The sequence below is a fragment of the Macaca fascicularis genome, chromosome 11 (genome assembly GCF_037993035.2).
Source record: "Macaca fascicularis isolate 582-1 chromosome 11, T2T-MFA8v1.1".
NCBI lineage: Eukaryota > Metazoa > Chordata > Mammalia > Primates > Cercopithecidae > Macaca > Macaca fascicularis.
In genome coordinates, this window is record NC_088385.1 from 134,628,606 (window position 1) to 134,653,776 (window position 25,171).

The 25,171-nt window shown below is 39.3% G+C and overlaps 1 protein-coding gene across 1 annotated transcript in view; it reads left to right on the forward strand.

Annotated features, from left to right (window-relative positions):
• LOC123567686 (uncharacterized) overlaps positions 1 to 24,720 on the forward strand; it is a 38,657-nt gene extending 13,937 nt beyond the window's left edge. The window contains exons 4-5 of the mRNA XM_065525226.2: positions 19,767 to 19,881; positions 24,577 to 24,720. Coding sequence (XP_065381298.1) covers positions 19,767 to 19,794 — 28 coding nt within the window. The 3' untranslated portion in view covers positions 19,795 to 19,881; positions 24,577 to 24,720. The remainder of the gene's footprint in view (positions 1 to 19,766; positions 19,882 to 24,576) is intronic.
• The last annotated feature ends 451 nt before the right edge of the window (positions 24,721 to 25,171 follow it).

The window sequence follows — 25,171 nt, forward strand, 5'->3', positions numbered from 1 at the left end:
CTTTTTCGACATCAACAGGTTTGTTAGGTTGTAAATAGGATAGCCATTGAATAATTATATTTTTAGATACATTTTGTTGCTTTGAGCAATGCATTGAGTAGGCATTTATACTGGTTTTGATCTCTCTACCTAACATCTCTTGCTCTCTTGTTACAAAAATACTCTGATGAGTACTTTGGGGGATCCACTTCTTGCCCAGCCTGTGGATTGGGGAAAACTGATATACTTCAGGTGCCCAGGGTGGGTCATATGACCATGGCTGGGCTCATCAGCAAATTCTGTCCTCCTAATTAAAGTGATTGGTTTAAAGATGAACACATAACCCATCTGGTGATATAAGGAGATTCACAAAATTATTTTTTGGGTACTTCTTGAAAATCAGTTTTTACTAGTTCTTGCTGAACTTGAAGGAAATCAAACATGAAATGGAAGGATATTTTTCTTCCCATGAAAAGGAGATTGAATAAGGATCTGACACCATCGAAATCAGAGTTGCGAGTTCAGTAAAAGTGTCTAAATGACATTTTCTGAACTTTGATTTTCAACTGTGATTGGAAGCCACTCTATCCTTAGACATGCCATTTATGACTGTCATTAACTTTTGTTTAAGCTCATTGGAATTGAATTTTTTGTTTCATCACAATGGGAAGAATCCTTGTAGATGGATGGAAAGAGTGAGTGAATGAAAGCCAGTTTGAATTCGAATCCCCAAGTAAATGAACTTGAGTATGACATTTATCTGAGCTGATTCATATGTTTATGGGGCACATAGTTGAGTTACTTCATGGTGTTCTTGGGGGATATTAGGAAGTAGATCCCATGTGACAAGGGGGAAATTGAATTTCAGAGACACGAAGTGATTTGTCTCACTAGATAAATGAGTTGATGACAGACTTAGCTTTCCAACATGGATTTATTTTTGACCTCTGTTATAAGTCTCAGCTGCCCCTAATAAGTTAATAACAGAGTTTCCTGAGTTATTAGCACATTTCTGATATTATTTAAACAATCTCTGAAATGTCCAATTTGGAAGAAATATAAATGGAAATGGGAACAAGGTGTACACAATTTTCTCCTGCTCAATAGCGGATATTGCCTATAAATGATTAAAATTTGTATTAGATTAAGGTCTAATTTTTCTACTTCCTATTTTTAGTAATGCCTGCTAGTTTCATGTCTGGATCCTTGTGGGCATCTAACACATCGACTTCAAAGCCCTTCACTCTGATTTCACGTTACGCTTTTTCATCTCCACTTAGCCCATGAAACTGCAGTGTTGATTAAGAGAGCTGTGTGATTTATTTCAACATTTTATCAGTTTAAAGGGTCATAGTTGTACCAATTAAAAACTGTGTTAAGTAATTCTTGCTGCTGTAACCAATGAACCTCAGCATTTCAGTGGCTTCCCATGCTCAATGTTTTATTTCTCACACACAATGATCTAACATCACTGATGATGGTTGACACGTGACTTACTCCCCTGTCTTAATTTCTGCCATGGCCTAGGGCCTTGGAATTATCTTCCCCAGCTGGTGGAGGGAAAGAGAGAGATGTGTAGACACATCTAAATCATGTAACTTGGAAGTGATACACATTTTTTTTTTATCACACCCCATTGGTTACAACTAGAACCACATCTGAAAGCAAAGCTAGGGAGGCTGTGAAGCAGTCCCTATAGACAGTGGCCCTAACTGCCCCTCTTAATAATTTGCAGAAACATACATGGTAATTGAGTATACAGCAAACTGTTTCTGCCACAAACATGATTCCTCACTCTGCCATTTCACCACATTTCTCATCACAACCTGCTGTCCAGTGATAAATTTACCTGCGTGGCTATTTTTTATATTTACATAGATGAATTCTACTCAGTTTAAGGAAGTCTCCTCTCCTCCTGAGATATAAATTAGAAACAGATTATTGGCTTTCAATGTTTGATGTCTCGAATAACAAGCCTAAATGAGATCCCTCTAGTGTCCGGGACATTTGTCTGACCCCAAAAGAGAAAGCCAGGTTCGTTGTCCTTGCTTTATTTATGTTTCTGGAGGAGTTATAAGACAGAAGGAGGCAGCACGAGATGACATACTGGGCAGGTACTGGGGTAACTGTACATCTGAAACAAATATCACAGTGTGGACACCAACTGAGGAGCGAGCAAGAGAAGAAAGTGCTGGTGGCTTACAGGTGGATTTGTTATTATTTATCCGCTGGCCTCAACCTATTTCCTACCCCAGTTTATATCTGATGCCACCTCCTTCAAATTTCCTGTCAGATACTCAACGTCTTTTTTGCAGTGCCCTATGGCCTTTTACATTTGTGTGCTTTTGTCAGACTGGCCCAAGTTTTCTGCAACGTCTTCTGCCTGTCCTTGCTCTGACTAGCAAACTCCTCCTTAATCCTCAAGATTCAGTGCAAATGTTCTCTCTTCCACGAAATGTTCCCTAAAAACTCTCTAGGTCATTAGTTGATCCAGCTGGTTGCTTTCATAACACTTGGAATTATTTTATTATAGTGCTTAATCACATTGCATTTCAATCTCATTTAAGAACTGCTTTCTAAGGGAAATCTTGGACCTCTCTGCAGGGGCGTGTTACTTTTGTCATTGTGTAGAGGCTGAAGGTGTTGGTTTTAAGGTGAGCATCTTGGCTAGCCTCTTCACTTTTCATAATTCAAATATATTGATTGCTTAAAATATAGATCTAGAATACAAGTTTGTATATAACAAAAAATATGTTTTCTACTGTTGTTAAAGTAATACACACATACAGTAAAAATAGAGCAGGAAGAATAAGTTCAAGAGAACTCTTGTACAACACAGTGACTATAGTTGACAGCAATGTATTCTCAAAAATTGCTGAGAGTCGATTTTAAGTCTTCTCACCACAAAAAATGAAATGTGAGGTGATGCATATGTTAATTGACTCTATTTGGCCATTCTATAAGAGAGAGAGATATATATAACATTATGCTATACACAATAAATATATATAATTTTTATCTGTCAGTTACAAAATAAACAAATTCAGATGACCATCAGTCCCTCTCTACACTTTGCTCCCTGTCCAGAAGCAGGCACATCTAACCTCTCCTGCTTTTACTTCTTTTTGTAATTACTTCTGTAACACTAAATAATGTTAACACGTCTACTTCTTCCCTAAATATATTTATAGAAGCGAAGGATTTAGCATACTTTTGCTGCCATTTACCTTCCAATATATCACTGAGAATTGTCTTGAGCTGCAAGTAACAGAAAACTTCTCTACAGTTGCTTAGCTACGTAGAGATTTGTTAATTTTCAACATGATGAAGAATCCAGAGGTAAGGGCTCCAGGGCTATTCAAGAGAGCCATCGAGGATCTAGGTCCTTTCTGGCTTTGTACACCACCATGCTGAATGTGTAACTTCGGGCCACAATGATTGCAGAATTCCTGTGCCACCTCCATCTCTTTTCAAGATGCCAGCATCAGCAACCACACTGGAAAGCTTGGCATTTGGAGGTTAGCTAAATTTATTTAGGGAAGATTCCTTTGCTTTCTTTTCCACTGAGGTAAATATAAAGCATTCTATCTTCTACTCAGTGAGGGGAGGTAGGGAAATGGAGATGAATATTCTATACACAAAATGTTAATCAGTTTCCTTGCATTCAACTGCACTTTTCTCTCCCATCTACCACTGTATTTGCCAATGCGGAATCAAGGGCCCCTGTGGGATTCCAAAGAGGACCCTCTTGGCATCTTCACTTTACTCCAGACTGTGGTGTCTTTTGTCTCTGTTCCATCTTACACTTTAACAGCTTTATCCACTCTCCATCTTCCACTGTTTTAGATAAACACTTCCTCCTGCTGGTGGTTTGCATCTTACACTGTTTGCTGAAAAGTATTTGTTTTGATACTTCGGTGGTATTTAGTGGGGTATCTGTGGAGATGTGAGCTGAATGCATGGATTCATGGCCATGGAGTCTTCAGAAAAGAGAACATCCGATATTTTAAGTTGCATGTGATGTAACTTTTATGTTTGTAAATGCATTAAAATGTAACCAAAGACACTCATCATCATACTATTCACACCCATATCTATGATGAAAATCTAAATTTATTGTTGGCAGAAGGAGCTTAACCAAAGTTCTACAGTTAATGTTTAAGAAGAAGGAATTTTATCATCAATGAAACGATGATAAAGAAGGTTGTTGAGAAGACAATAATACTCCTATATAGTAAAACATATTGTAAGACTACATGAATCAAACTGTCTTGGTACTAGCACTTAGAGGCGCAAATCAATGCAACATAATACACCACTTGAAAGCAGATGCTAGTATTTATAAAATCCAGTATGATTTAAGGAGAAAGCAACAAGTTATTTGAACATGGTATGGAGAAAATAACTGGCAATTTGGGAGAACACTGTTAGGGTCAGTACTTACGCAAGTATGATAATTGAGTGAAATCTGGGTTTAAAATGGAGATTGAGAGATGCATGTTAATTAGAGTGCAACTGCTGTGCCAAAAACTAAATATTTCAATTTAATTTTGAAAATTTTTACAGGAAGGAATCATTCCTCTGCTTGTTGAATTTAGACAAAATTCAGCAGATGTCAGTCTGTGATTTATGATCATGTTCCCATTTCACATCATATGCCAAAATAAATTTTAAAGGAATTCCAGAGCTAAATTTAAAATATGCAGCTAGCTAGACATACACACAAAGAGACAGCACTAGAAGAATATATTATATATATATATACATTTTTCACATATGTGAATATGAATATCTGATCTTTATTAGAATTATCCGGAGAAACAGAGCCAATAATTTGAGCTAACTCCTTATTTTATATATAATATATATAATATTATGCTATTTTATGTGTGTATATATACACACATACATAAAATGCATATATGTATTTTCATATATAAAAATATATATTCATATATAAAAATATATATGTATATAAATATATATATTCATATATAAAATATACTTTCTCATATATATATATATATGAAAGACATTGGCTCATATGGTTATGAAGACTGAGAAGTCCCAAGATCTACAGTCAACAAACTGGAGACCCAGGAAAGTGGATGTGTAGTTTCAGTCCAAGTTCAAAGACCTGATAAATAGGAGAGTTGATAGTAGAAGTTTCAGTCTGAATGTTGGCAGCCCTGAAAACCAAGAAGAGCTGATGTTTCAGTCCAAAACCGAAACACAGAAAAGGCCAATATCCCATCTCAATCAGTCAGGCAGAGAGAGTTTCTTCTTATTCAACAGTTTTATTCTTTTCAGCTCTTCAACTGATTGGAGGATGTCGACTCACATTGGAGAGGGCAATCTGCTTTTCTCAAAGTTCAGCCACTCAAATGTGCATTCATCCAGAAATGCCCTTGAAGACACACCCGATATAACATCTGGCCAAATATCTGGGCACCCTGTGGTCCAATTAAATTGACACATAAAACTAAACTTCACCATCTTGCCTAGGGGAAGGATTTTCTCATCATAAATGCCATTGTAGAAATCATGAAAGAAATAACTAGTACTTCCTACTGTGTCTTAAATTAAGGTTCGTGCTTTTGCCTTCAGTATAGAATATGCATGTACCTAGAAGCTCGTCAGAAATATACAATCTCAAACTATGCTTCTTAACTCTTATTAAGAATTCAGCTGCTCTTAGGAAGAGGTTTTGCAAAAAAAAAAAAAAAAAAAAAGTTCTTAAGGGCAGGAATTAGAGGCAACCTTGCACATATGTGAGTTCTGCATTTTGGTAATACTATATTTCCCACCTGCAGTTGGTTGAATCCATGAATGCAGAACCCAAGGATATGACGGGCCAACTGTACAATCTATTCTCTGTGGTCATGTTCTAGATTCTGTCTCTGTCAAGTCTTACCATCCAGCAGCAACTGGCTTCTCTGGAACTCCACTGCTTTGTTCCCTGTAGAATAGCTTTTATTGGAATGCGCTTTTGTGTTGTACCCCCCTCTCTTTGTTTTAAAGGTTGGGTAGGAAGCATCTGAATAAAGTTCATCTTGTTTGTGCGTGTAAATGCCTTTGTGTCTCTAAAGATTTTCCTCTGAGACATCCATTAGCATAATTTCTCTTAGTCCCTATAGCCATGAAAAACTATTGTCATTCATCTTATAGAACGTACCAGTCTCATATCATATTGTGATTTGAGAACTGAACATTTCAGAGGCAAACTCAGTGTTCTACAGGCTTTGCTTAGAGTATTAGATGTTGATTTCTGCTAACCTTTTCCCTGTCTGCATAGCATAGTGGCCAAGAACATGGACTCTAGAGCCAGGCTGCTGGAGTCAAACCCAAGCTTTGTTACTCACCAGCTCCATGATCTTGGGAAAGGCACTTCACTTGGAGGGTTGCTTTGATACATATACTTGTGTGGGGGCTTCTATTTAATAGGCCTTGAGTGCGCTCAGTAGAGTAGGAACTATCCGGCTTCTCCCCAGAGGGCTGAGCTAGCCCATGTTCAAGTCAACAACAAATGTGGATGCCGAAATCCACCCATCCCTGGAAATCCTTGGCATTATTTGCCTTCGTAAATTGCCCTGATTAAAAATTGTCATATAATATCTTGTTTTTTTATAATTTGCACTTTATAAATACTGATGAGTTTGAAGACCTTGTCATGTGGGTGTTAGCCTTATATGTTTCCCCTTCTGCAGTTGCTTACTCATATTCACTGGAGGTTTTGTTTAAGCGTTCCCTCTTGCACTCAATGATTAGCAGAAATTCTTTATATAATGTATAGAGTAATTCCTAGTTATAGACATTGTATACGTAGGATACTAAATTTACATCTATCTGTCCAGAGATCTTGTTACCATTTTCAGTCTTGTCTGCATCTTCCCCTCTACCTTCTTTCATTTCTCCAGCCTAAGTTTGATGAAACGCTTACCATGTGCCAGGCATTGTTAGGTGGTATGAATGGAGTGAGTCAGCTGTAGTCTCTGTCCTTATGGAAGTCACTTCTGGTCATTAAGACAGGCATTGGACACAAAAATTTGAATGGGCTGCATGTTTCTAAGACAGGGAGTATTCAAGAAGGCCATAGTAGCTGTGATGGTTAATACTGAGTGTCAAGTTGATTGGATTGAAGGATGCAAAGTATTGATCCTGGGTGTATCTGTGAGGGTGTTGCTGAAGGAGGTTAACATTTGAGTCAGTGGACTGGGAAAGGCAGACCCACCCTTAATCTGTGTTTGGGAAGGCACCATCTAATCAGCTGCCAGTGTGGCTAAAATATAAAGCAGGCAGAAAAACGTGAAAAAACTAGACTGGCCTAGCCTCCCAGCCTACATCTTTCTCCTGTGCTAGATGCTTTCTGCCCTTGAACATTGAGCTCCAAGTTCTTCAGTTTTGAGACTCGAACTGGCTCACTGGCTCTTCTTGCTCCTCAGCTTGCAGACAGCCTATTGTGGGACCTTGTGATCATGTGAATTAATACTTAATAAACTTTTATATATATATTTTATATATATATTTTATATATATTATATATATTACATATATTTTATATATATTATATATATATTTTGTATATATTTTATATATATTATATATATTTTATATATATTCTATATATATTATATATATTTTATATATATTCTATATATAATATATAAATTATATATATCATATATTATATATAATATAAATTATATATATTATATATTATATATAATATAAATTATATATATTATATATTATATATAATATAAATTATATATATTATATATTATATATTATATATAATATATATTATATATTATATATTATATATAATATATATTATATATTATATATAATATATATTATATATATTATATATATTATATATATTTTATATATTATATATATTATATATATTATATATATTTTATATATATATATATTCTGTCACTCTAGAAAACACTGATTAATACAGTAGCCTTGTCTGGAAGGTGTAGAACGCTTCTTCAGGGAGGTGACACATGAGCTAAGAGCAGAAGGACTGACAGAGCCAACCAGTGAAAGGGTGACAGGTGGGTGGGGGTGGAAAAAAGGGGGAAAGTATGGCTGGATGCAGAGAACAAAGGGGAGTGTTGCGGGAGATTGGAAGGGTAGGAGTGGCCGGAGGAGCTGAGGCCTCAGAGGCCAAGTTAAATAGTTTGACCTTTGCTCTAATAGTAATGAAAGGTTACATCAAGGACACCAGTCTTGAGTTTTAGAAAGTGATAAGTTGACTGGCAGATCCCAGAGTGCTGCTGGGAGACTGAGGACGAGGTGCTCAATATGACCCAGGAGGAGAGAGCTCTGGGAAACTTAGGAGAGAGTTTTAGGTGATGTAGGTGGCAAGTGTCAGCCTCTTCCTTATGAGTCTGAAAGAATTCGTCTTTGTACTTCGTGGATTTCCAAGAAACCCTTGGATAGCTGCCTCCTTTTCTCATCACTTTGTGTGAGTTTTATAGCTGTGTGTGTGTATGTGTGATAATGTGTAAAATGTATCTGCTGTGTGTCAGTGGATTATGGGGAACTGGCTCAATTTGCCTCTTTAATATTTTGTAATTGCTTTATAATGAGTTGTGTTACAAGTGGTTTTCAGGAAATTCAAAGAGACTGGGCTGAACAGAAAGGCAGGGGACACATTGTCTTGTTACTTTCCTGTCTGGAGGGCATTGTTCCAAGACTATTTCCTCAAATCTATTCCAAATGCAGAACATGCCAGGCATTTCCATGTAAGCTCTATTAGGAAAAAAAGGTTCTGCCTCTATTGTGTTTTAAGGTGACTATCACTGTCATTTATTATAGATGAAGGATTTTAAAACTTCCTTAACGAGAAGCAGGAAGGTAATGAGTTATGGAATGGTGTCATTTGTACACTCTAAAATTGCAAACCTAGGTATTCTTTCTTTTTTAATTATACAAAATTGGGATCCTTTCTATCTCAGTTTTCTAAATTCACAATTCTCTTTGCAGGGAATTAATAACTTTTCTTTTTTGTTCTTATTTTATGTAAACTTCTAGGCTAGCCCTTGAGCTAGTATATTACACCTCACACATGCATGGCCCTCTCTCCCATGGTAAGCTCTCTGCATGCAGGATTCTGACTTAGGGCTGTCTGTGTCCACAGCACCTAGCACAGGACTGTCGGCTTGTAAGCACTCATTAAGTATATGTTGACTTGAAATAAGTTTGTAACACAGTATAAGAAAATTTGCCAGGTACCTTCAGAGTCTCTAGCTATGATTTTTCTTCCCTCGTGGCAATGCTGTTGCATGTACTACTTAATAAGTGTATTTGAGTGTTTTATCCAAATAGAAAATCACACCTTTACACAGTAATTGTGCTTTATTGGGTTTTGATAGAGGAGCTTCCTTCCTGCCCTGAGGTTTGAATGTCAGGATCAATATCAGAAGCACTTTCTCCAGAGGTGAAAAGTTAAATGATCAGCCAGTGAAGCTGGTCATTTTAGATTTCTTGGGTTTGGAAATTGGTGATGATTTATAGATGCTATTTATAGCTTTCATTGAGTGAAATATAGAAAGGCACTATATTTTTCTCTGAAAATCTGCAGGAATTTTGCCTGTGAATGAAAGGACCTGCTCTTTCTATGAGTAAAATGTCAAGCTGAATGCTCTCAAAGACAAGAATTTCTTCAAAACCATCACCTCCTCTTCCTCTCTCCTCCTATGCCTTTATCCCTTCTCACTGTTTTACAGTCACAAGGGACTTCTGTTGGCTTCTTGAAAAACCAGACTTATTTCCGTATCACCACTGTTTTCATTGTGCTATCAGGCTTTAAGCCTCTTTCTTCCAATATTTTGTGAATGGCCTCTCCTCATCTCTTAATTTTATTTTTATTTCTTGAGACAGGGTCCCACTCTGTTGCCCAGGCTGGAGTGCAGTGGTGTGATCTCAGTTCACTGCAACCTCCACCTCCTGGTCTCAGGTGATCCTCCCACCTCAACCTCCCAAGTAGCTGGGACTACAGGTGTGCACCATCAGGCATGGCTAATTTTTCTTTTCTTTCTTTCTTTCTTTTTTTTTTTTTTTTGTAGAGATGGGGTTTTGTCATATTGCCCAATCTGGTCTCAAACTCCAGATCCCAAGCCATCCACCCACCTTGGTCTCCCAAAGTTCTTGGATTATAGATGTGAGCCACCACAGCCTGCAGCTTCTCCTTTTTTCTCAGGTCTCAACTTAAGCACTTCCATTCCTGGGATCATTTCCCTCAACATTCTGAGAACATCCCACCTCAGCTCCTTTTTGAGTCACTATCCATTGTTATTATCTTCAGAGTACTATTGTCCATCTGAAATAATTTCAGTTGTGTTTATGTTTTAAAGTTACTTATGCATCTATTACCTGAGTTCCCAGTTAGACTATCAGCACCATGAGAACAAAGAACAGGCCAGAGAAGGCACCCCTGGATTTTTAGCACCCAGGACAGTACCTGCAGTGTTGTTGAATGACCTTGCCTTTTGAGGCTAGATCCAACAGTTAATTCATGGATCAAGGGTATAGGCTGATACTGTTTTAGGAAGTGATAAAACGCTATTTTATACATGTGATGGCATAAGCCAAGGGGGGTGACCACCAGTGACTCCTGCCTCCTTTTCATTCCTTTAATTAATATTCTCCTTGAGTGGGTGTGGGGCTTGGGAGTTATTAATTGCTCTAATAGAATATGGTAAAGGTGATGGGTTATTACTTTTATGATATCACACACATACATATATCATTTGTGTAGAGAGAAATCTATATTTATATCTATCCATCTCTATGATGCATACAAGCATGTCATTATATATTACATATGTAAATTTATTTAATCACACACACACGTGTATACATAAGCAGACCCAATCCCCTGCTGGTCTTGAGGAAGCGTGCTGCTATGCTTGCTGTATTGTGAACTGCCTATAGAGGAAGCCACGTGATGGGGAACTGTTGGCATCCTCTAGGAGCTGAGAACCTCAGTCCTACAATCACAGGAACTAAGTTCTGCCTACAGCCATGTGAGCTTGGAAGGGCTCCTTGAGCCTCAAATGGAAATACAGTCCTGCAACTTTGACTGCAATCCAACAAGACCCTGAGCTGAGGATCCAGTTAATACAGACCCAGACTCCTGGCCAACAGAAAGGCTGAGATGTTAAGTGTGTGTTTTGAGGCATTCATTGTTTGGTAATTTTTAATGAAGCAACAGATGACCATTACAACTTGTATCTCTTCATTCAGAAGTGTCTTGTTAATTCTAAGGTCAGAATCTGTCATCCCCATCCTACTTTTTATGACATTTATGTGTGTGGATACATAGATAGATAGAGAGAGAGAGAGAGAGAGAGAGAGAGAGATTTGATCACCAACTGGAAGATTTCCAAAGGTCAGAATAATTTACTAAAACAGATTCAATTGATGGTTCCAGTTCTTATCAGTGTTGTGCCCCTGCCCTTTCATTTCAGCCTGGATTTTTCCCTGCTTGCCAAGTATGTGAAACTGTGCTAATCGATCTGTGATTTTTGTTGCTCAATAATTTATTATAATTATTGGCTGCTAAATATAGTAATAAAAGAAAAAAGAAAGAATTGTATCTGAAGTTATAAATGAAAAAAATGAAAATGAGTTGTTTTTTTAATGTTTTCCAATGGAAGAATCTTGTTTTATGAAGGCTTCATGTTTCAGAAAAAAACACAGGGAGCAAATTACATTATGTAACATGGTTTAAATTCAGGATAGCAGATGAGACATTTCTGTCATGGAACAGATTAATACAAGACCTAATAGAATTTTCTGACCCTAAAAGCCACCAAGAGAAGATTTCATTTATTTCTCTTCTGTATGTAAATTTTACATATTATAAAAATTATTTCAGAAATGTTGTTGCCAACAAAAAGCGTAAAATATAGTATGAACTAAGATAAAATGGCGGAATTCCATTTGCATACGATCAATCTAGCCTGACATTGCTTTTTAAAAAAGCCAAAACTAGGTTTCATCTTCAGAATCTGCTGTCCAATCCCAGTGAGCTTGCTCAGTTCTGAATGCAACATCCAGGACTGCTGGTTTCACCTCCAGCATGGGAATCGCTTAAAAGTCACCACTCCCATTCATAAAACAAGAAAGGAGCTCAACAAACTGAAAATCCACAACTTTTATTATGCACATCAGAGACTTTAGGTTACAGCACCATTACTGCCAAATCTGGAAAGACAGGGAAATATAGATAATCACAATTAATGTCCAATGTGACTACGTGGGGCAGAAGCATCTGGAGCCATAAAGCCAGGAAGCAAGAGTAGCCAATACAGTGCCCAGGAAGAAGAGAGTGAGCTGACTGACGCTGCTGGCGTTGTGAAGCCCCAAAGCCCCAAAGGTCATCTAGACTGTGGTATTGGAGAAAGAAAAGACAAAGGGATGGATGGAACAGAAGAGGGAGTCAGCAATAGGCTCTCACAAATAGAATCAACTGACTTTTGATAGAGGAACAAATGCAGGAGAAGAGTCATTTCAGCAAGCGGTGCTGGAACAATTCTATGCATAAAAGAAAGTGGTGTGGGGGCTGGAGAAAAGAATTCAGATGCACACAGTACTTACCATTGTCACAAAAAATAACTTACAGCAGATCTTAGATCTAATGTAAAATAGAGTACCATAAAACTTCTAAAAGATAACATAGGAAAAAGTCTAGACAAACTTGCCTTTGATGATGAGTTTTTAGATAACATTTCAAAAGCATGATTCATTAAAAAAAGATAAGTTTGACTTTATTAAAATTAAAACTTCTGCTTTCAGAAAGTTAACAGAATTTTTTAAAAGTCAAATACTGGGAGAAAATATTTGCAAAACACATCTGGCAAAGGATTTGTATCCAAAAATACAGAAAGCAAGTCTTAAAACTCGACAAGAACCAACCACATTAAAAAATGGTAGAGATTTGGCCGGGCATGGTGGCTCACTTCTGTAATCCCAGCACTTTGGGAGGCCGAGGTCGCATGATCACTGGAGCTCACAAGTTTGGGACCAGCCTGGACAACATGGGGAAACCCTGTCCCATCAAAAATAAAAAAATTTGCTGGGTGTGGTGGTTAACACCTGTAGTCCCAGCTACTCAGGAGGCTGAGGTGGGAGGATCACTTGAATCTGGGAGACAGACGTTGTAGTGAGTCAAGGTCATTCCATTACACTTCAACCTAGGTGACAGAGTGAGACCCGGCCTCTAAAAAAGGATATATATTAAATGACAACAACAACAAAAACTCCATGGCAGCTCTACTAGTAGAAAAACTGAAATAATTATTTCATACAATAATATTAAATTGATACTTTAGAAAAAGATATGTATGTGTATATAAATATATACACACACATATATACATACACACACACGCACGTATATACCTTTGACAGAAAAACCGTATAAATTAACATTATATATTTATTAGATTTTATATTATATCTAAAAATTTAACATTTTATACACACACACACACACACACACACATATATATATAGCTCAAGGTACAAATTTGTTTAGAGTTCAGCTTTCTTAGAAGAACGAAAAGAGAAGTGAATGAACAAAGAAAGGGCAAGAAATCTCAGAGATGTCACCGGCCATTCATTTGGAAAAGTTCGCAGGTACACAGAGTCTCTCTTTCACAGGCTGAATATTCAGAATTAAAATGAGTACTTTATCATGTGTATTCCTAGTGGATATGCTTTTCTAGCATTAATTTTTTAAAGATGATTCTAGTTCACTTCATCCTTCAGAAACCAAAACTAGGCATCTCCAAGAGCCAAGTGCTTGTGTGATTAGAAAAGGGGGCTACCTTGGCATTGTGGGATGCAGAGACATCCCCTTTGCTCTCCGCAGGTGTGCAGGTGAGTCTGGTGCCCTGGGCCTCCTCTCCTCTGGGTGTGGCTCTCTGGAACCTTCCCCCAACACTGTGCGTCTTGTTCTGGAATAAGCTTTCTGTGGAGAGAGCCTTGCCAGCCTCTTGGCTCCCTGGGGGGAGTTGCACGCCTCTCTCTTTCTCCTCGTGATTAATTTATCACAGAGAATGCGGTTTGCTGAAGAATCCAAATTAAAAGTGTCTCGCCTGGTGTCATTAATCACATCCTGAAAGTGCTTCACTTCCCGGGGCTGGGGCTGTCTCAGAATGCCTGCTGAATTTCAGACGCTACTTTGTCATAGTCTCCTTGGCAAAATGCGATTTTATGGACTGTGTCTGGTGAAGGGTTTAGTCCCAAGTAGAATTTCTTTAGGAGTAGTCTGAAGGCCTATCCAGACTACCCACTGAGGAGCTGTTGATTTATACATTAATACCAATTCTGGGGCCCTGTCCCAGAAAATCTGAATCAGAATCTTGGGGAAATTGGGTCCAGAAATCTGTATGATTGTCCAGTGTGATGGTTAATACTGAGTGTCAACTTGATTGGATTGAAGGATGCAAAGTATTGATCCTCAATGTGTCTGTGAGGGTGTTGCCAATAAAGGTTAACATTAGAGTCAGTCAGCTGGGAAAGGAAAACACACCCTTAATCTGGGTGGCCACCATCCAATCAGCTGCCAGCATGGCTAGAATGTAAAACAGCAAGAAAAATGTGAAAAGGCTAGACTGGCCTGGTCTTCCAGCGGGTGCCGGGTGCCTCCTGCTCTCAAACATTGGACTCCAAGTTCTTCAGTTTTGGGACTTGGACTGGTTCTCCTTGCTCCTCAGCTTGCAGACAACCTATTGTGGAACCCTGTGATTGTGCGAGTTAATATTTAATAAATGTGCCTATATATCGCTTGCATTATATATTAATATATATATAATAGGATATAATTATATATAATATATATTATATATAATAGGATATAATTATATATAATATATATTATATATAATAGGATATAATTATATATAATATATATTATATATAATAGGATATAATTATATATAATATATAATAGGATATAATTATATATAACATATATTTATATATAATAGGATATAATTATATATTATATGTATGATAATGAGGAGAGAGGCCATTTCTCTTACTGTCTCCTGTCTCTGAAGAGAAGGAGGAAGTAAAAGCTGAAAAACAACAGACTGATCAGCACCACTGGCCAGGCCTGTAGGGTAAAGATTAACCCCCACCCTAATTGCTTGTGCTATCTATAGATCACAGACAGTGGTTTGGAGAATACTTGCATTGCTTACCCCCACTGCTAACGTATGTGGACATAGTCACATACCCCATGCTTGCTTAATCTGTCATGACCCTTTCATGTGGACCCCTCAGGGTTGTAAGCGTTTAAAAGGGCCAGGAACTCTTTCTTCAGGGAGCTCAGTTCTTGAGACGCAAGTCAGCCGACCTCCCAGCCGAATAAAGCCTCTTCCTTCTTTAACCTGGTGTCTGAGGGGTTTTGTCTGCAGCTCATCCTGCTACATTTCTTGGTTTCCTGATTGAGAAGTGAGGTGGTTGATGGACAGTCGAGGCAGCCCCTTAGGTGGCTTAAGCCTGCCCTGCAGTGCATCCCTGCAGGGGACTCTGGCAAGCTTGAGCGACATGGATCCTAAGAGCACGCCTGGGTAGGCATTTGCCCTGGTGGAATGCCTCGTCAGAGTGGTGCAGGGCAGATCCCATGAGGATCAACACAGTGGCTGAACACCGAGAAGGGACCAGTGCTTGGAGTCCTGACACCTGGAATATGGTAGGACCGGTCCTGGGAACCACTATAGGAGAGCAATGGCCTTTGGAAGCCCGAGAATTGGTGCCTACTGATCCAGTTCCTGATATAATTCTGGTACCGAAGGCCCAAACTAGCAACTTCTGGGTCTTGAAAACCTCGATTATTGGACAATACTGTGTAGGTAGAGAGGGGAAGGACTTCACCATCCCTGTGGGAAGGCTCAATTGCCTAGAACAAAAGCTGTATAACAGCATGACAGGGACAGTCACCTGGTGGGGTCTCAACTGCACTGAAAAGAGTCCATTCAGCAAATTTCCCAAGTTACAGACTGTTTGGGCCCATCCAGAATCTCAATGAGACTGGATGACTCCCGCTGGGCTATACAGGATATATGGGCACAGAGCCTACACCAAGTTACCTGACCAATGGGCAGGTAGTTGTGTCATTGGCACCGTTAAGTCATGCTTTTCCTACTGCCTGTAAAATAAAGGTGAGCTCCTAGGTTTCCCTGTCTATGCCTCCTGAGAAAAGAGAAGCATAGCTATAGGAAATTGGAAAGATGATGAGTGATACCCCGAAATAATCATTCAGTACTATAGGCGCCACATGGACACAAAATGGCTCATGGGGGTACCAAACCCCCATGTACATGCTCTACTGGGTCATATGGTTACAGGCCATCTTAGAAATAATCACTAATGAAACTGGCAGAGCTTTGACTCTTTTAGCCTGGCAGGAAACCCAAATGAGAAATGCCATCTATCAGAATAGATTGGCCTTAGACTATTTGCTGGCAGCTGAAGAAGGAGTCTGAAAAATTCAACTTGACCAATTGCTGTCTGCAAATAGATGATCAAGGACAAGTAGTCAAAAATACAGTTAGAGACATGACAAAGCTGGCACATGTGCAGGTTTGGCATGGATTTGATCCTGGATCCCTGTTTGGAAAATGATTTTCAGCTCTAGGAGGATTTAAAATTCTTATAATAGGAATAATAATAGTGTTAGGAACCTGCATGTCACTCCTCTATATGTTATGCATATTTCTCCAGTTACTAAAAGGTTTTGTTACTACCTTAGTTCAACAAAAGACCTCAGCACAAGTGTATTACATGAATCACTATCAATCTGTCTCACAGGAAGATCTAGATAGCGAGGATGAGAGTGAGAACTCCCACTAGTGAGTGAGGTTCTCAAAGGAGGGAATGAGGAGAGAGGCCATTTCTCTTACTATCTCCTGTCTCCGAACAGATGGAGGAAGTAAAAGCTGAAAAACAACAGAATGATTGGAGCCACCAGCCAGGTCTGTAGATTAAAGATTAACCCCCATCCTAATCGCTTGTTGCTATCTATAGATCACAGACAATGGTATGGAGAAATACTTGCATTGCTTGCCCCCACCGCTAACGTATGTGGACATAGTCACTTACGCCATGCTTGCTCAATCTATCATGACCCTGTCACGTGGACCCCTTAGGGTTGTAAGCCTTTAAAAGGGCCAGGAACTCTTTCTTCAGGGAGCTCAGTTCTTGAGATGCAAGTCTGCTGACGCTCCTGGCCAAATAAAGCCTCTTCCTTCTTTAACCGGTTGTCTGAGGGGTTTTGTCTGTGGCTCGTCCTGCTACAAAAATATATATATTATATCCTATTATATATAATGATATAATATCTGATTACATATAATTATATAATATATAATTATACATTATAAATATGTAATCATATAATATATCATTATATAAAATATATAAAAATATGATTACATAATATATGGTTATATATTATAATATACAAAACATATATAATATATATTATGATTATATATTATATATACATAATATATAATATATAATTATATAATATATGATTATATATAATATACATAATATATAATATATAATTACATAATATATGATTATATATTATAATATACAAAACATATATAATATATATTATGATTATATATTATATATGATTATATATAATATACATAATATATAATATATAATTATATAATATATGATTATATATTATAATATACATAATACATAATATATAACCATATGATTATATGTTATAATATGCATAATACATAATATATAATCACATGATATAATATATAAACATATAATATATAATATATAATTATATAATATATTATATATTAATACATATAATGCAAGCGATATATAGGCACATTTATTAAGTATTAACTCACACAATCACAGGTCTCACAATAGGTTGTCTGCAAGCTGAGGAGCAAGGAGAACCAGTCTGAGTCCCCAAAACTGAAGAACCTGGAGTCCAATGTTTGAGGGCAGAAAGCATCCAGCACAGGAGAAAGATGTAGGCTGGGAGGCTAGGCTATATATATATTCTGTCCCTCTAGAGAACCCTGACTAATACAACCAGCTTGCCAAATTATTCTGCTATGTTTGAAGGTGTGATGGCCACTGGTAGGCAGCATTTTCATGCCTCCCCTTCCCCAGTCTTGGTGGTTTTTAGTCGTCTCTTGCTGAACTTTGAACCCTTAGAGTCCTTAGAGTGACTTAGTCATCTGGTTTGCCTGGGACTGTCGTGTTTTAGAGTTGGAAATCCTGCATATGAAGAACCTCCTCAGTCCTCTGCAACCTAGCAGAGTTTGTCACTCTACCTGCAGACTCGCAAGGTGTCCAGAGAGCACTGCCATCTCATAGATCATCATTAAAACAATATTTATTCAGTTCCTCATGAGCCAGGCACATTTCTCGGCACCAGGGCGGGACTTACACACCAGAGATAAGAAAAAAGGAGAGTAAAATTGTGCAGAATGTTGTTGTTGAGCACTGAAGAGAGAACTAGACCATGAACGGAGGATAGAAATGATGGAGAGTGGGGAGGGCCGGCCTCGTGGAGAAAGCGCCACTTGCCCAATGATCTGAAGGCGATGAGTGAATGAATCATGCCAGTATAGACAGGGCGGGTGGGGTTTCCAGGGAGATGAAAACACAATGCAAGTGGCAAGAGGCTGTACAGAAAATATTCCAAATAAGTTCTGAGAAAACATGTCTAGTAGATGTTAGTGTGCTGTTCACTTAAAGGGTTAAGAGTAGATTGTTCACTCGAGCACTTTTCCACCTCATGACATTGATACGTGAGGACAAATAAATCTTTGTGCAGGGGCTGACCTGTGCATTGTAGCTTGTTTATCAGCACTCCCGGCCTCTACTCACTTAACGCCTGTTGCAGCCCCACAATTGTAACAACCAAAATTGTCTCCAGACACTGCTAAATGCCTGGGGTGTGCAAAGTTGCCTCCAGTTGAGAACCAGTAACTTAAACCAATCAAGTGCATGCTTAAGAGTGAAATCAAGTACTCTTTTCAAACCAGACAGAAGTGATTGTAGAGAGATGTCTGGCAGGAAAAGTCCAGTCACACCAAGAAACATAAATGCTGCATGAATGACTCAAAAACAAATAAACCAACAAAACATCTAAAGCAATTCTACCAAAGACATTCTACAGAAGTCTTTATGCTCCGAAGGACACTCACAGAGAGAAGAAGGCTGAGACTGCGTGTATTGTCTCTGGATTATATGTGGCATTTAGTTTATAGAGCAATTAAAATATTAGCTATAATTTCCTGAGAACCTAAAATGTACCAATCCTTCTGTACTTTAAGCTATTTTTGTCTCATTACAAAAACTTCTTGGAGCTGACATTGTTATAGTTCCCATTTAAATGCAAGGAAATTGAGACTCAGAGAAGTTAAGGTGTCTTGTAAAGATTAAATCAACTAATAAATGTGTGGTGCTTGGACAGGTACTTACCATGCAGGAGTTGCTCATTGAACTTGTGTTAGGAAGCTTTTTCTCCTGCAAAGCAGGAACTTAGGGAAGGTGATCCACACTCATGGCCTGTGGCAAGATCAATTTGAGACCCACTGGTCTAGACAGAGCCTGTTCCTCTGCCTATTCCCAAGTGCCACATGCACAACACTGGACACTCAGGGAATGCTAAATACTGGGAATGAGTGGAAAGTCCTTTCATATTGCCTCTTTTAAGGTTCTAACTGGTGCTCTTCTTCCTCCCTTCTCTTCCCAAGGCAAACAAAAACTGGACTTACCCACTGAGTGCAAAACACACAACAAAGACTGAAGGCACTTCAAACACTGGTGACCCAAGGATCAGGCATAAAAATTCAGATGCATCCTCATGAAGTGAGTTGTTGGTTTTGTTTCTTTGCTTGCCCCCAGGCTAAATAAAAGTCTTGTTGTCTTGCAATAAGAGGAGGGAATTGTGCAGTGTAGACTCTAAGTCTGAGCCCTTCACTCTCTTATCACCATTGTCAGGGAGCTGGGAAGACTGTGGTTTGGCTGATGTCCTTCTCCTTATTCTCTGGGGAGGCCCACCTCTCATTGACAGCCAACAGGTTGCCCATATTTGGTCCAAAAACAGGGATGCCCGCCTGGGTTCTGAGGCTCTGTTAAGCAGCCCCCTCCTCCATCATAGACAAGTTCAAGGTTTCCAGGATACCCTAAAACCCAAAATTCAACAGTGTAGGGATAATGGGATGTGAAGGGAAGAGACCCTTCAGGGATTCAAATAGTGTCATTGCACCTGACCACCAGGCTTCCCACTGACCCTGCACAGAGGTGGAGCCATAGTGACCTGTGTCTTTGACTTGAATCCATATTAAAATTTGGTGTCTGTTTTTGTAAACTTTTTACTGAACCCCGAAATAGATGCAAAAAGTGCATTTATAATATAATATAGAGAAAAGTGCACATACATGTACAGTCTGATGAATTTTCACAAAGTGATACACTCAGAGCAAGAAATTGAATATTACTAGAATACCAGACTCATTCCTCATGACTATGTCTATTTATGACCCTCCCCCTTAGGGTAACATGGTACTGACTACAACACCATGGCATAGCTCTGTCAGCTTTAGAGGTTACTTTGTTCTATTCTGTGTCTGACTTCCTGTATTAGTCCATTCTCATGCTGCTAATAAAGGCATACCCAAGACTGGGAAATTTAGAAAGGAAAGAGGTTTAATTGACTCACAGTTCAGCATGGCTGGGAGGCCTCAGGGAACTTATAATCATAGTACAAGGGGAAGCAAACATGTCCTTCTTCACATGGTGGCAGCAAGAAGTGCAGAGTGAAGCCAGGGAAAAGCCCCTCATAAAATCATCAGATCTCGTGAGAACTCACTCACTATCACAAGAACAGCATGAGGGTAACCACCCTCATGATTAAATTACCTCCCACCGGGTTCTTTCTACCACACGTTGGGGAACTGCAATTCAAGACGAGATTTTGGTGGGGACACAGCCAAAACTTATCACTTCCCTCTTTCAACATGATACCTTTGTTAGGAGTATCATCTGTGCTATTGTGCATAGTTGCAGGTTTGGTCATTCTTATTCCTAAACAGTATGCTATTATATGACTGTATCGTATTATATTTGTTTGTTCTGTTGTTTACAAGCATCTGGAGTCATTTCCAGTTTGGGCAAACAGGCTTGTGGGTGTCTTTGGTGAACACCTGCATGCATTTCTCTTGGGTATAGTTTTGGGGTTTGTTTTTTTGTTTTGTTTGTTTCAGAGTTAGGAGTTTGAACTGCTGAGTCAGAGGGCATATTACTTTCTTATTGCTAGTATAACAAATTACTACGTACTTTGTAACTTAAAGTAATACAAATGTATTACCTTACAGTTCTGGAGGCCAGAACTTTAGCTTTACAGGGTGAAAAACAAAGTGTAGCCAGGGCTGCTTCCTTCTGGCACTAAGGGACTGTGTTTCTTTGTCATTTCCAGCTTCTAGAGGTGTCCACATTCCTTGGCTCCTGGCCCCTTCCTCCAACATCAAAGTGCATCATTCTCATCTCTTTCGTCATCACCTCCCCTTATTCTGACTTAGGTCCTTCTGCCTCCCTTTTACAAGGACCCTTGTGATGACATTGAGCTCAATAAGATAACCTAGGATCATCTGCCATCTCAAGGTCCTTAGCTAGTCACCTTTGCAGAGACCTTGTACCCTGGAAGATCACGCACTCCCAGGCTTCGGGTACAATGAGAACATCATTGGAGGGCCAGTATTCTATCTGCCACATGGGGTAAATCTCATTTCAACTTTAGTAGACATTTTGATAAATGTACCAATTAACCTCCCAATGACGATATTTGTGATTTCTCTCAGATATTTGTCAGCACTCAATGTTTTCTGCTTTTTTAGTTTCTTTTCAGCCATTCTAATGGATATGTGTCTGTTTGATTTTTGTACTATTGAGTGGTGAGTGATGAAATAATGCTGCATTTTATTAAAAAAAATAACTTGATGTTGAGACCTGCTGGAATGGATTAATAATAATAATAACAAGAAAACATAGAAAAGTTATTTTTCAAAAAATCCAAAAGTGGGTCAGTGCTGCGGTAGCTGATGAATGACTCTCCTGCGTAGATGTGGGCTCCTTGGTACATGCGAAGGTCTGTCTGTGCTGCGCTCTTTCCAAATGATGTTCCTATTTGAGCATCACTCTTTGGGAGGAATTTATCCTTGGAATTCTAGATGCAACCAGCCACAAGGAAAGAGGGTCTGATTTCTGGAGTGACCCTCTTTCCTGGAAAATGTACCCAGCCAAAGTGTCAGAATTCCATATGTTCCAAGTTGCTATGGCAGCCAATTTTTCTTCCTGAGATTCATCTGTCTCTTGCCTTGGAGTTTCCTGGGCAGGGAGGAGTGACTGTTCTCTAGGAAAGCATAAGAAGCAGAAATGTTTGCTGTGAAGATGGAAAAAAAGAGCAGTTGTGCTTGAGCTTTTAGCTCTAAGTAAAGTGGTAGGGTACATGTTGTGGGGTGGGTGTTAAAGGTGGGGATAGAGAACAAGAGCCAGTGAAGTTTCAGGAGAGAAAACCAAGATGCCTCGGGAAGGCAAGCCCCTGGGTGGCTACTGGGATCGACTTTCATTTGGAATCTAGAAAGAGTAAAGAGGCAGGTGCATAACTGAGACTTCAGCAGCAGATAGCTGGAAGGCATATTTAGCATCATGTGGACAATAACCCTGCCAAGAAGAATCACCTAGAAATCACCCTGGGCTGTCCCCTGCCTCTACTCAAATGCAGCAGCCTCCCTCAGGTGACGCCGCCCGGAAGCACACGTGGACGATCTGTGCTGCTTTTGGGTGGCAGCTGCTACCCCAGGTGCCCGGCTGTGTCATCCAATCATCTCCTGTCTCCTTGTGAGGCTCCACTTCTGGGATACTTGCACCCAACTCCGCAAGGCCATCAGTAGAAGTGTCAGTGGCCAGCACAGCAGGTGGATCTAGAATCAACTCTCAGCTCTTGGCCCACCATGCCAGTTGTTAAATACTTTGAAAATCATCCCTAGGCAGAAACATTCTGCCTTTGCAAGTGCCAAAGAGCTTTGCGATCTCCAAAGAGATTTCACCCATCTCATTGCTCTCTGTGTGGATTTGAAAAATACAGCACAGAAGGGCAGCTTGTAGGGAGGCTTTGCCACCTGCCTTCAGTGGACTCTGTCTGCAAGTACACAAAGAATGATGCCATTATATTTTGGTAGTAAAAGGAACAAAATAATAATTAAAATAAACGCAGAGGTGCCCAGAGCCTCACGGGACATTTCTCACTGGTACACAGGCCTCTGGGAAGCAGAAGGGAATTGATCACCTTCGCAGCCAAAACCATGCCAACTCTCTGTAGTTTTGATTTATGCCCCTGAAAGTCCAGCCTGTCATGGGGGTAGGACTTCCATGTAATTAAGGCACAGCAAGCCGTGGGCACTCCACAGCCCTGCCATCACCCTGATGGTTCTCCAGACACATCCACAGCACTGGGGCAGGTCCTCAGGCTGCCCTTGGAATTCCCGCAGTCATCAGGAGGCCTCTGTCATAACCCAGGGGCCATAGTTTTAGAATCAGGTACTAAGTGCCACGTGTACAGACTTTGAGCTCTGGCGTGTCACTTCTTTATGGCAGAAGGACCTGCCCTTCCTGGATCTTCCTCACAGGAGGGAGGTCTGCATACTTTATACCCAAGCATCAACCGTCCACATTATCCCACAACACTGTTTGTGTTTCTTTCAAGTGTGTGGTCACCATCATCTTCCTTACCTGTATGCTCAGCATTTGCCTGCTTTCTCTGACTGTCATAGCCCCTGAACTGACAAGGCAAGCATGGCTTCCCCAGCTCTGCCTTGCAGCACCCAGAGACTCCCCTAGGGCTCACATCACACCAACACATCCTAGATGCGTTAAGTGAGTTTTATGTCACACCGGAGACCCTGAAGCAGAAAGGGATCTTCTTCCCAGTCAATATTTGTAAATAGAAAATGCATGACCTTGGAAAAATGATGGGGCTACAAGGTGCTTTTTAAAGGAAAAGCACTGACCAAAATCCTTAGCCCAACTCCCCAAAGGGAAAGGTAGAGATTTGTATCTTTCTCCTTGGGGACTGGCTCAACGGTGCATACACTCTCTCTATCTCATTTCATATATATACGTGTGTGTATGTGCATGTGTGTGTACACATACATATATACATAACACATATGCATGCACATACAAACAAATATAAAAATATTATATTACCTACTTGTATGTCCATATATCCGTGTGGCCTCATATGTACGTGTGTATGGTGTGTGTGTGTGTATATATACATTTTTATATATGATGCTATTATATTTTGAGAGAAGGAACAAAATAAAAATGAAAGTAAACTCAGAGGTGTGTGTGTATATAGGTACATACACATGTACATACATACCTACGTGTGTGTGTATATAGGTACATATGCATGTACATACATACCTACGTGTGTGTGTATATAGGTACATACACATGTACATACATACATACGTGTGTGTGTATTTTTCCATCCAACAGAATTATGGCAACAGCAAGTAAGAAGATAATGATCCTGAGAATCAACATCCAAGACCAGTGGTCAGTCCAGCAGGAAAGAGATAAAGGTGGCATGGGACAAGTGCCACCCTCGCCTCTGGGGACCATCACCCAGACACCAAGCAGGTGAGCAGAAACAGCCTCAGGTGCTGGGAGTGGATGTGGGATGCAAGATCCCTGTCAACACCAGGTGTCTGTTTTGGGAAATCGGTGCTTCTGGTGTAATAGGAGATGCAGGCCCTCTGCTCTTGGGCAAGCTTCAGCCACACAGCTTCTTCCTAGGCACCCCCAGTATTATTATGTCATTATATTACTTTTTATTTTCCACAGGAAACAGCTGAGAGTTAACATGGGGAAAAACAGAAATGCTGTAAGAGGCAGGAGAAAGTCTCATATATATATCAGTTATATGTAATGTATAATTACGTAGATATATATTATTAGTATATAGGATTTATATATAATATATATTTACATAGATGTTATATTTATATATTAAATATAATATCTATTTACATAGATATTATATGTTATATACAACTTATTGATACAATCTGAGATCTACAAATGTTATCAG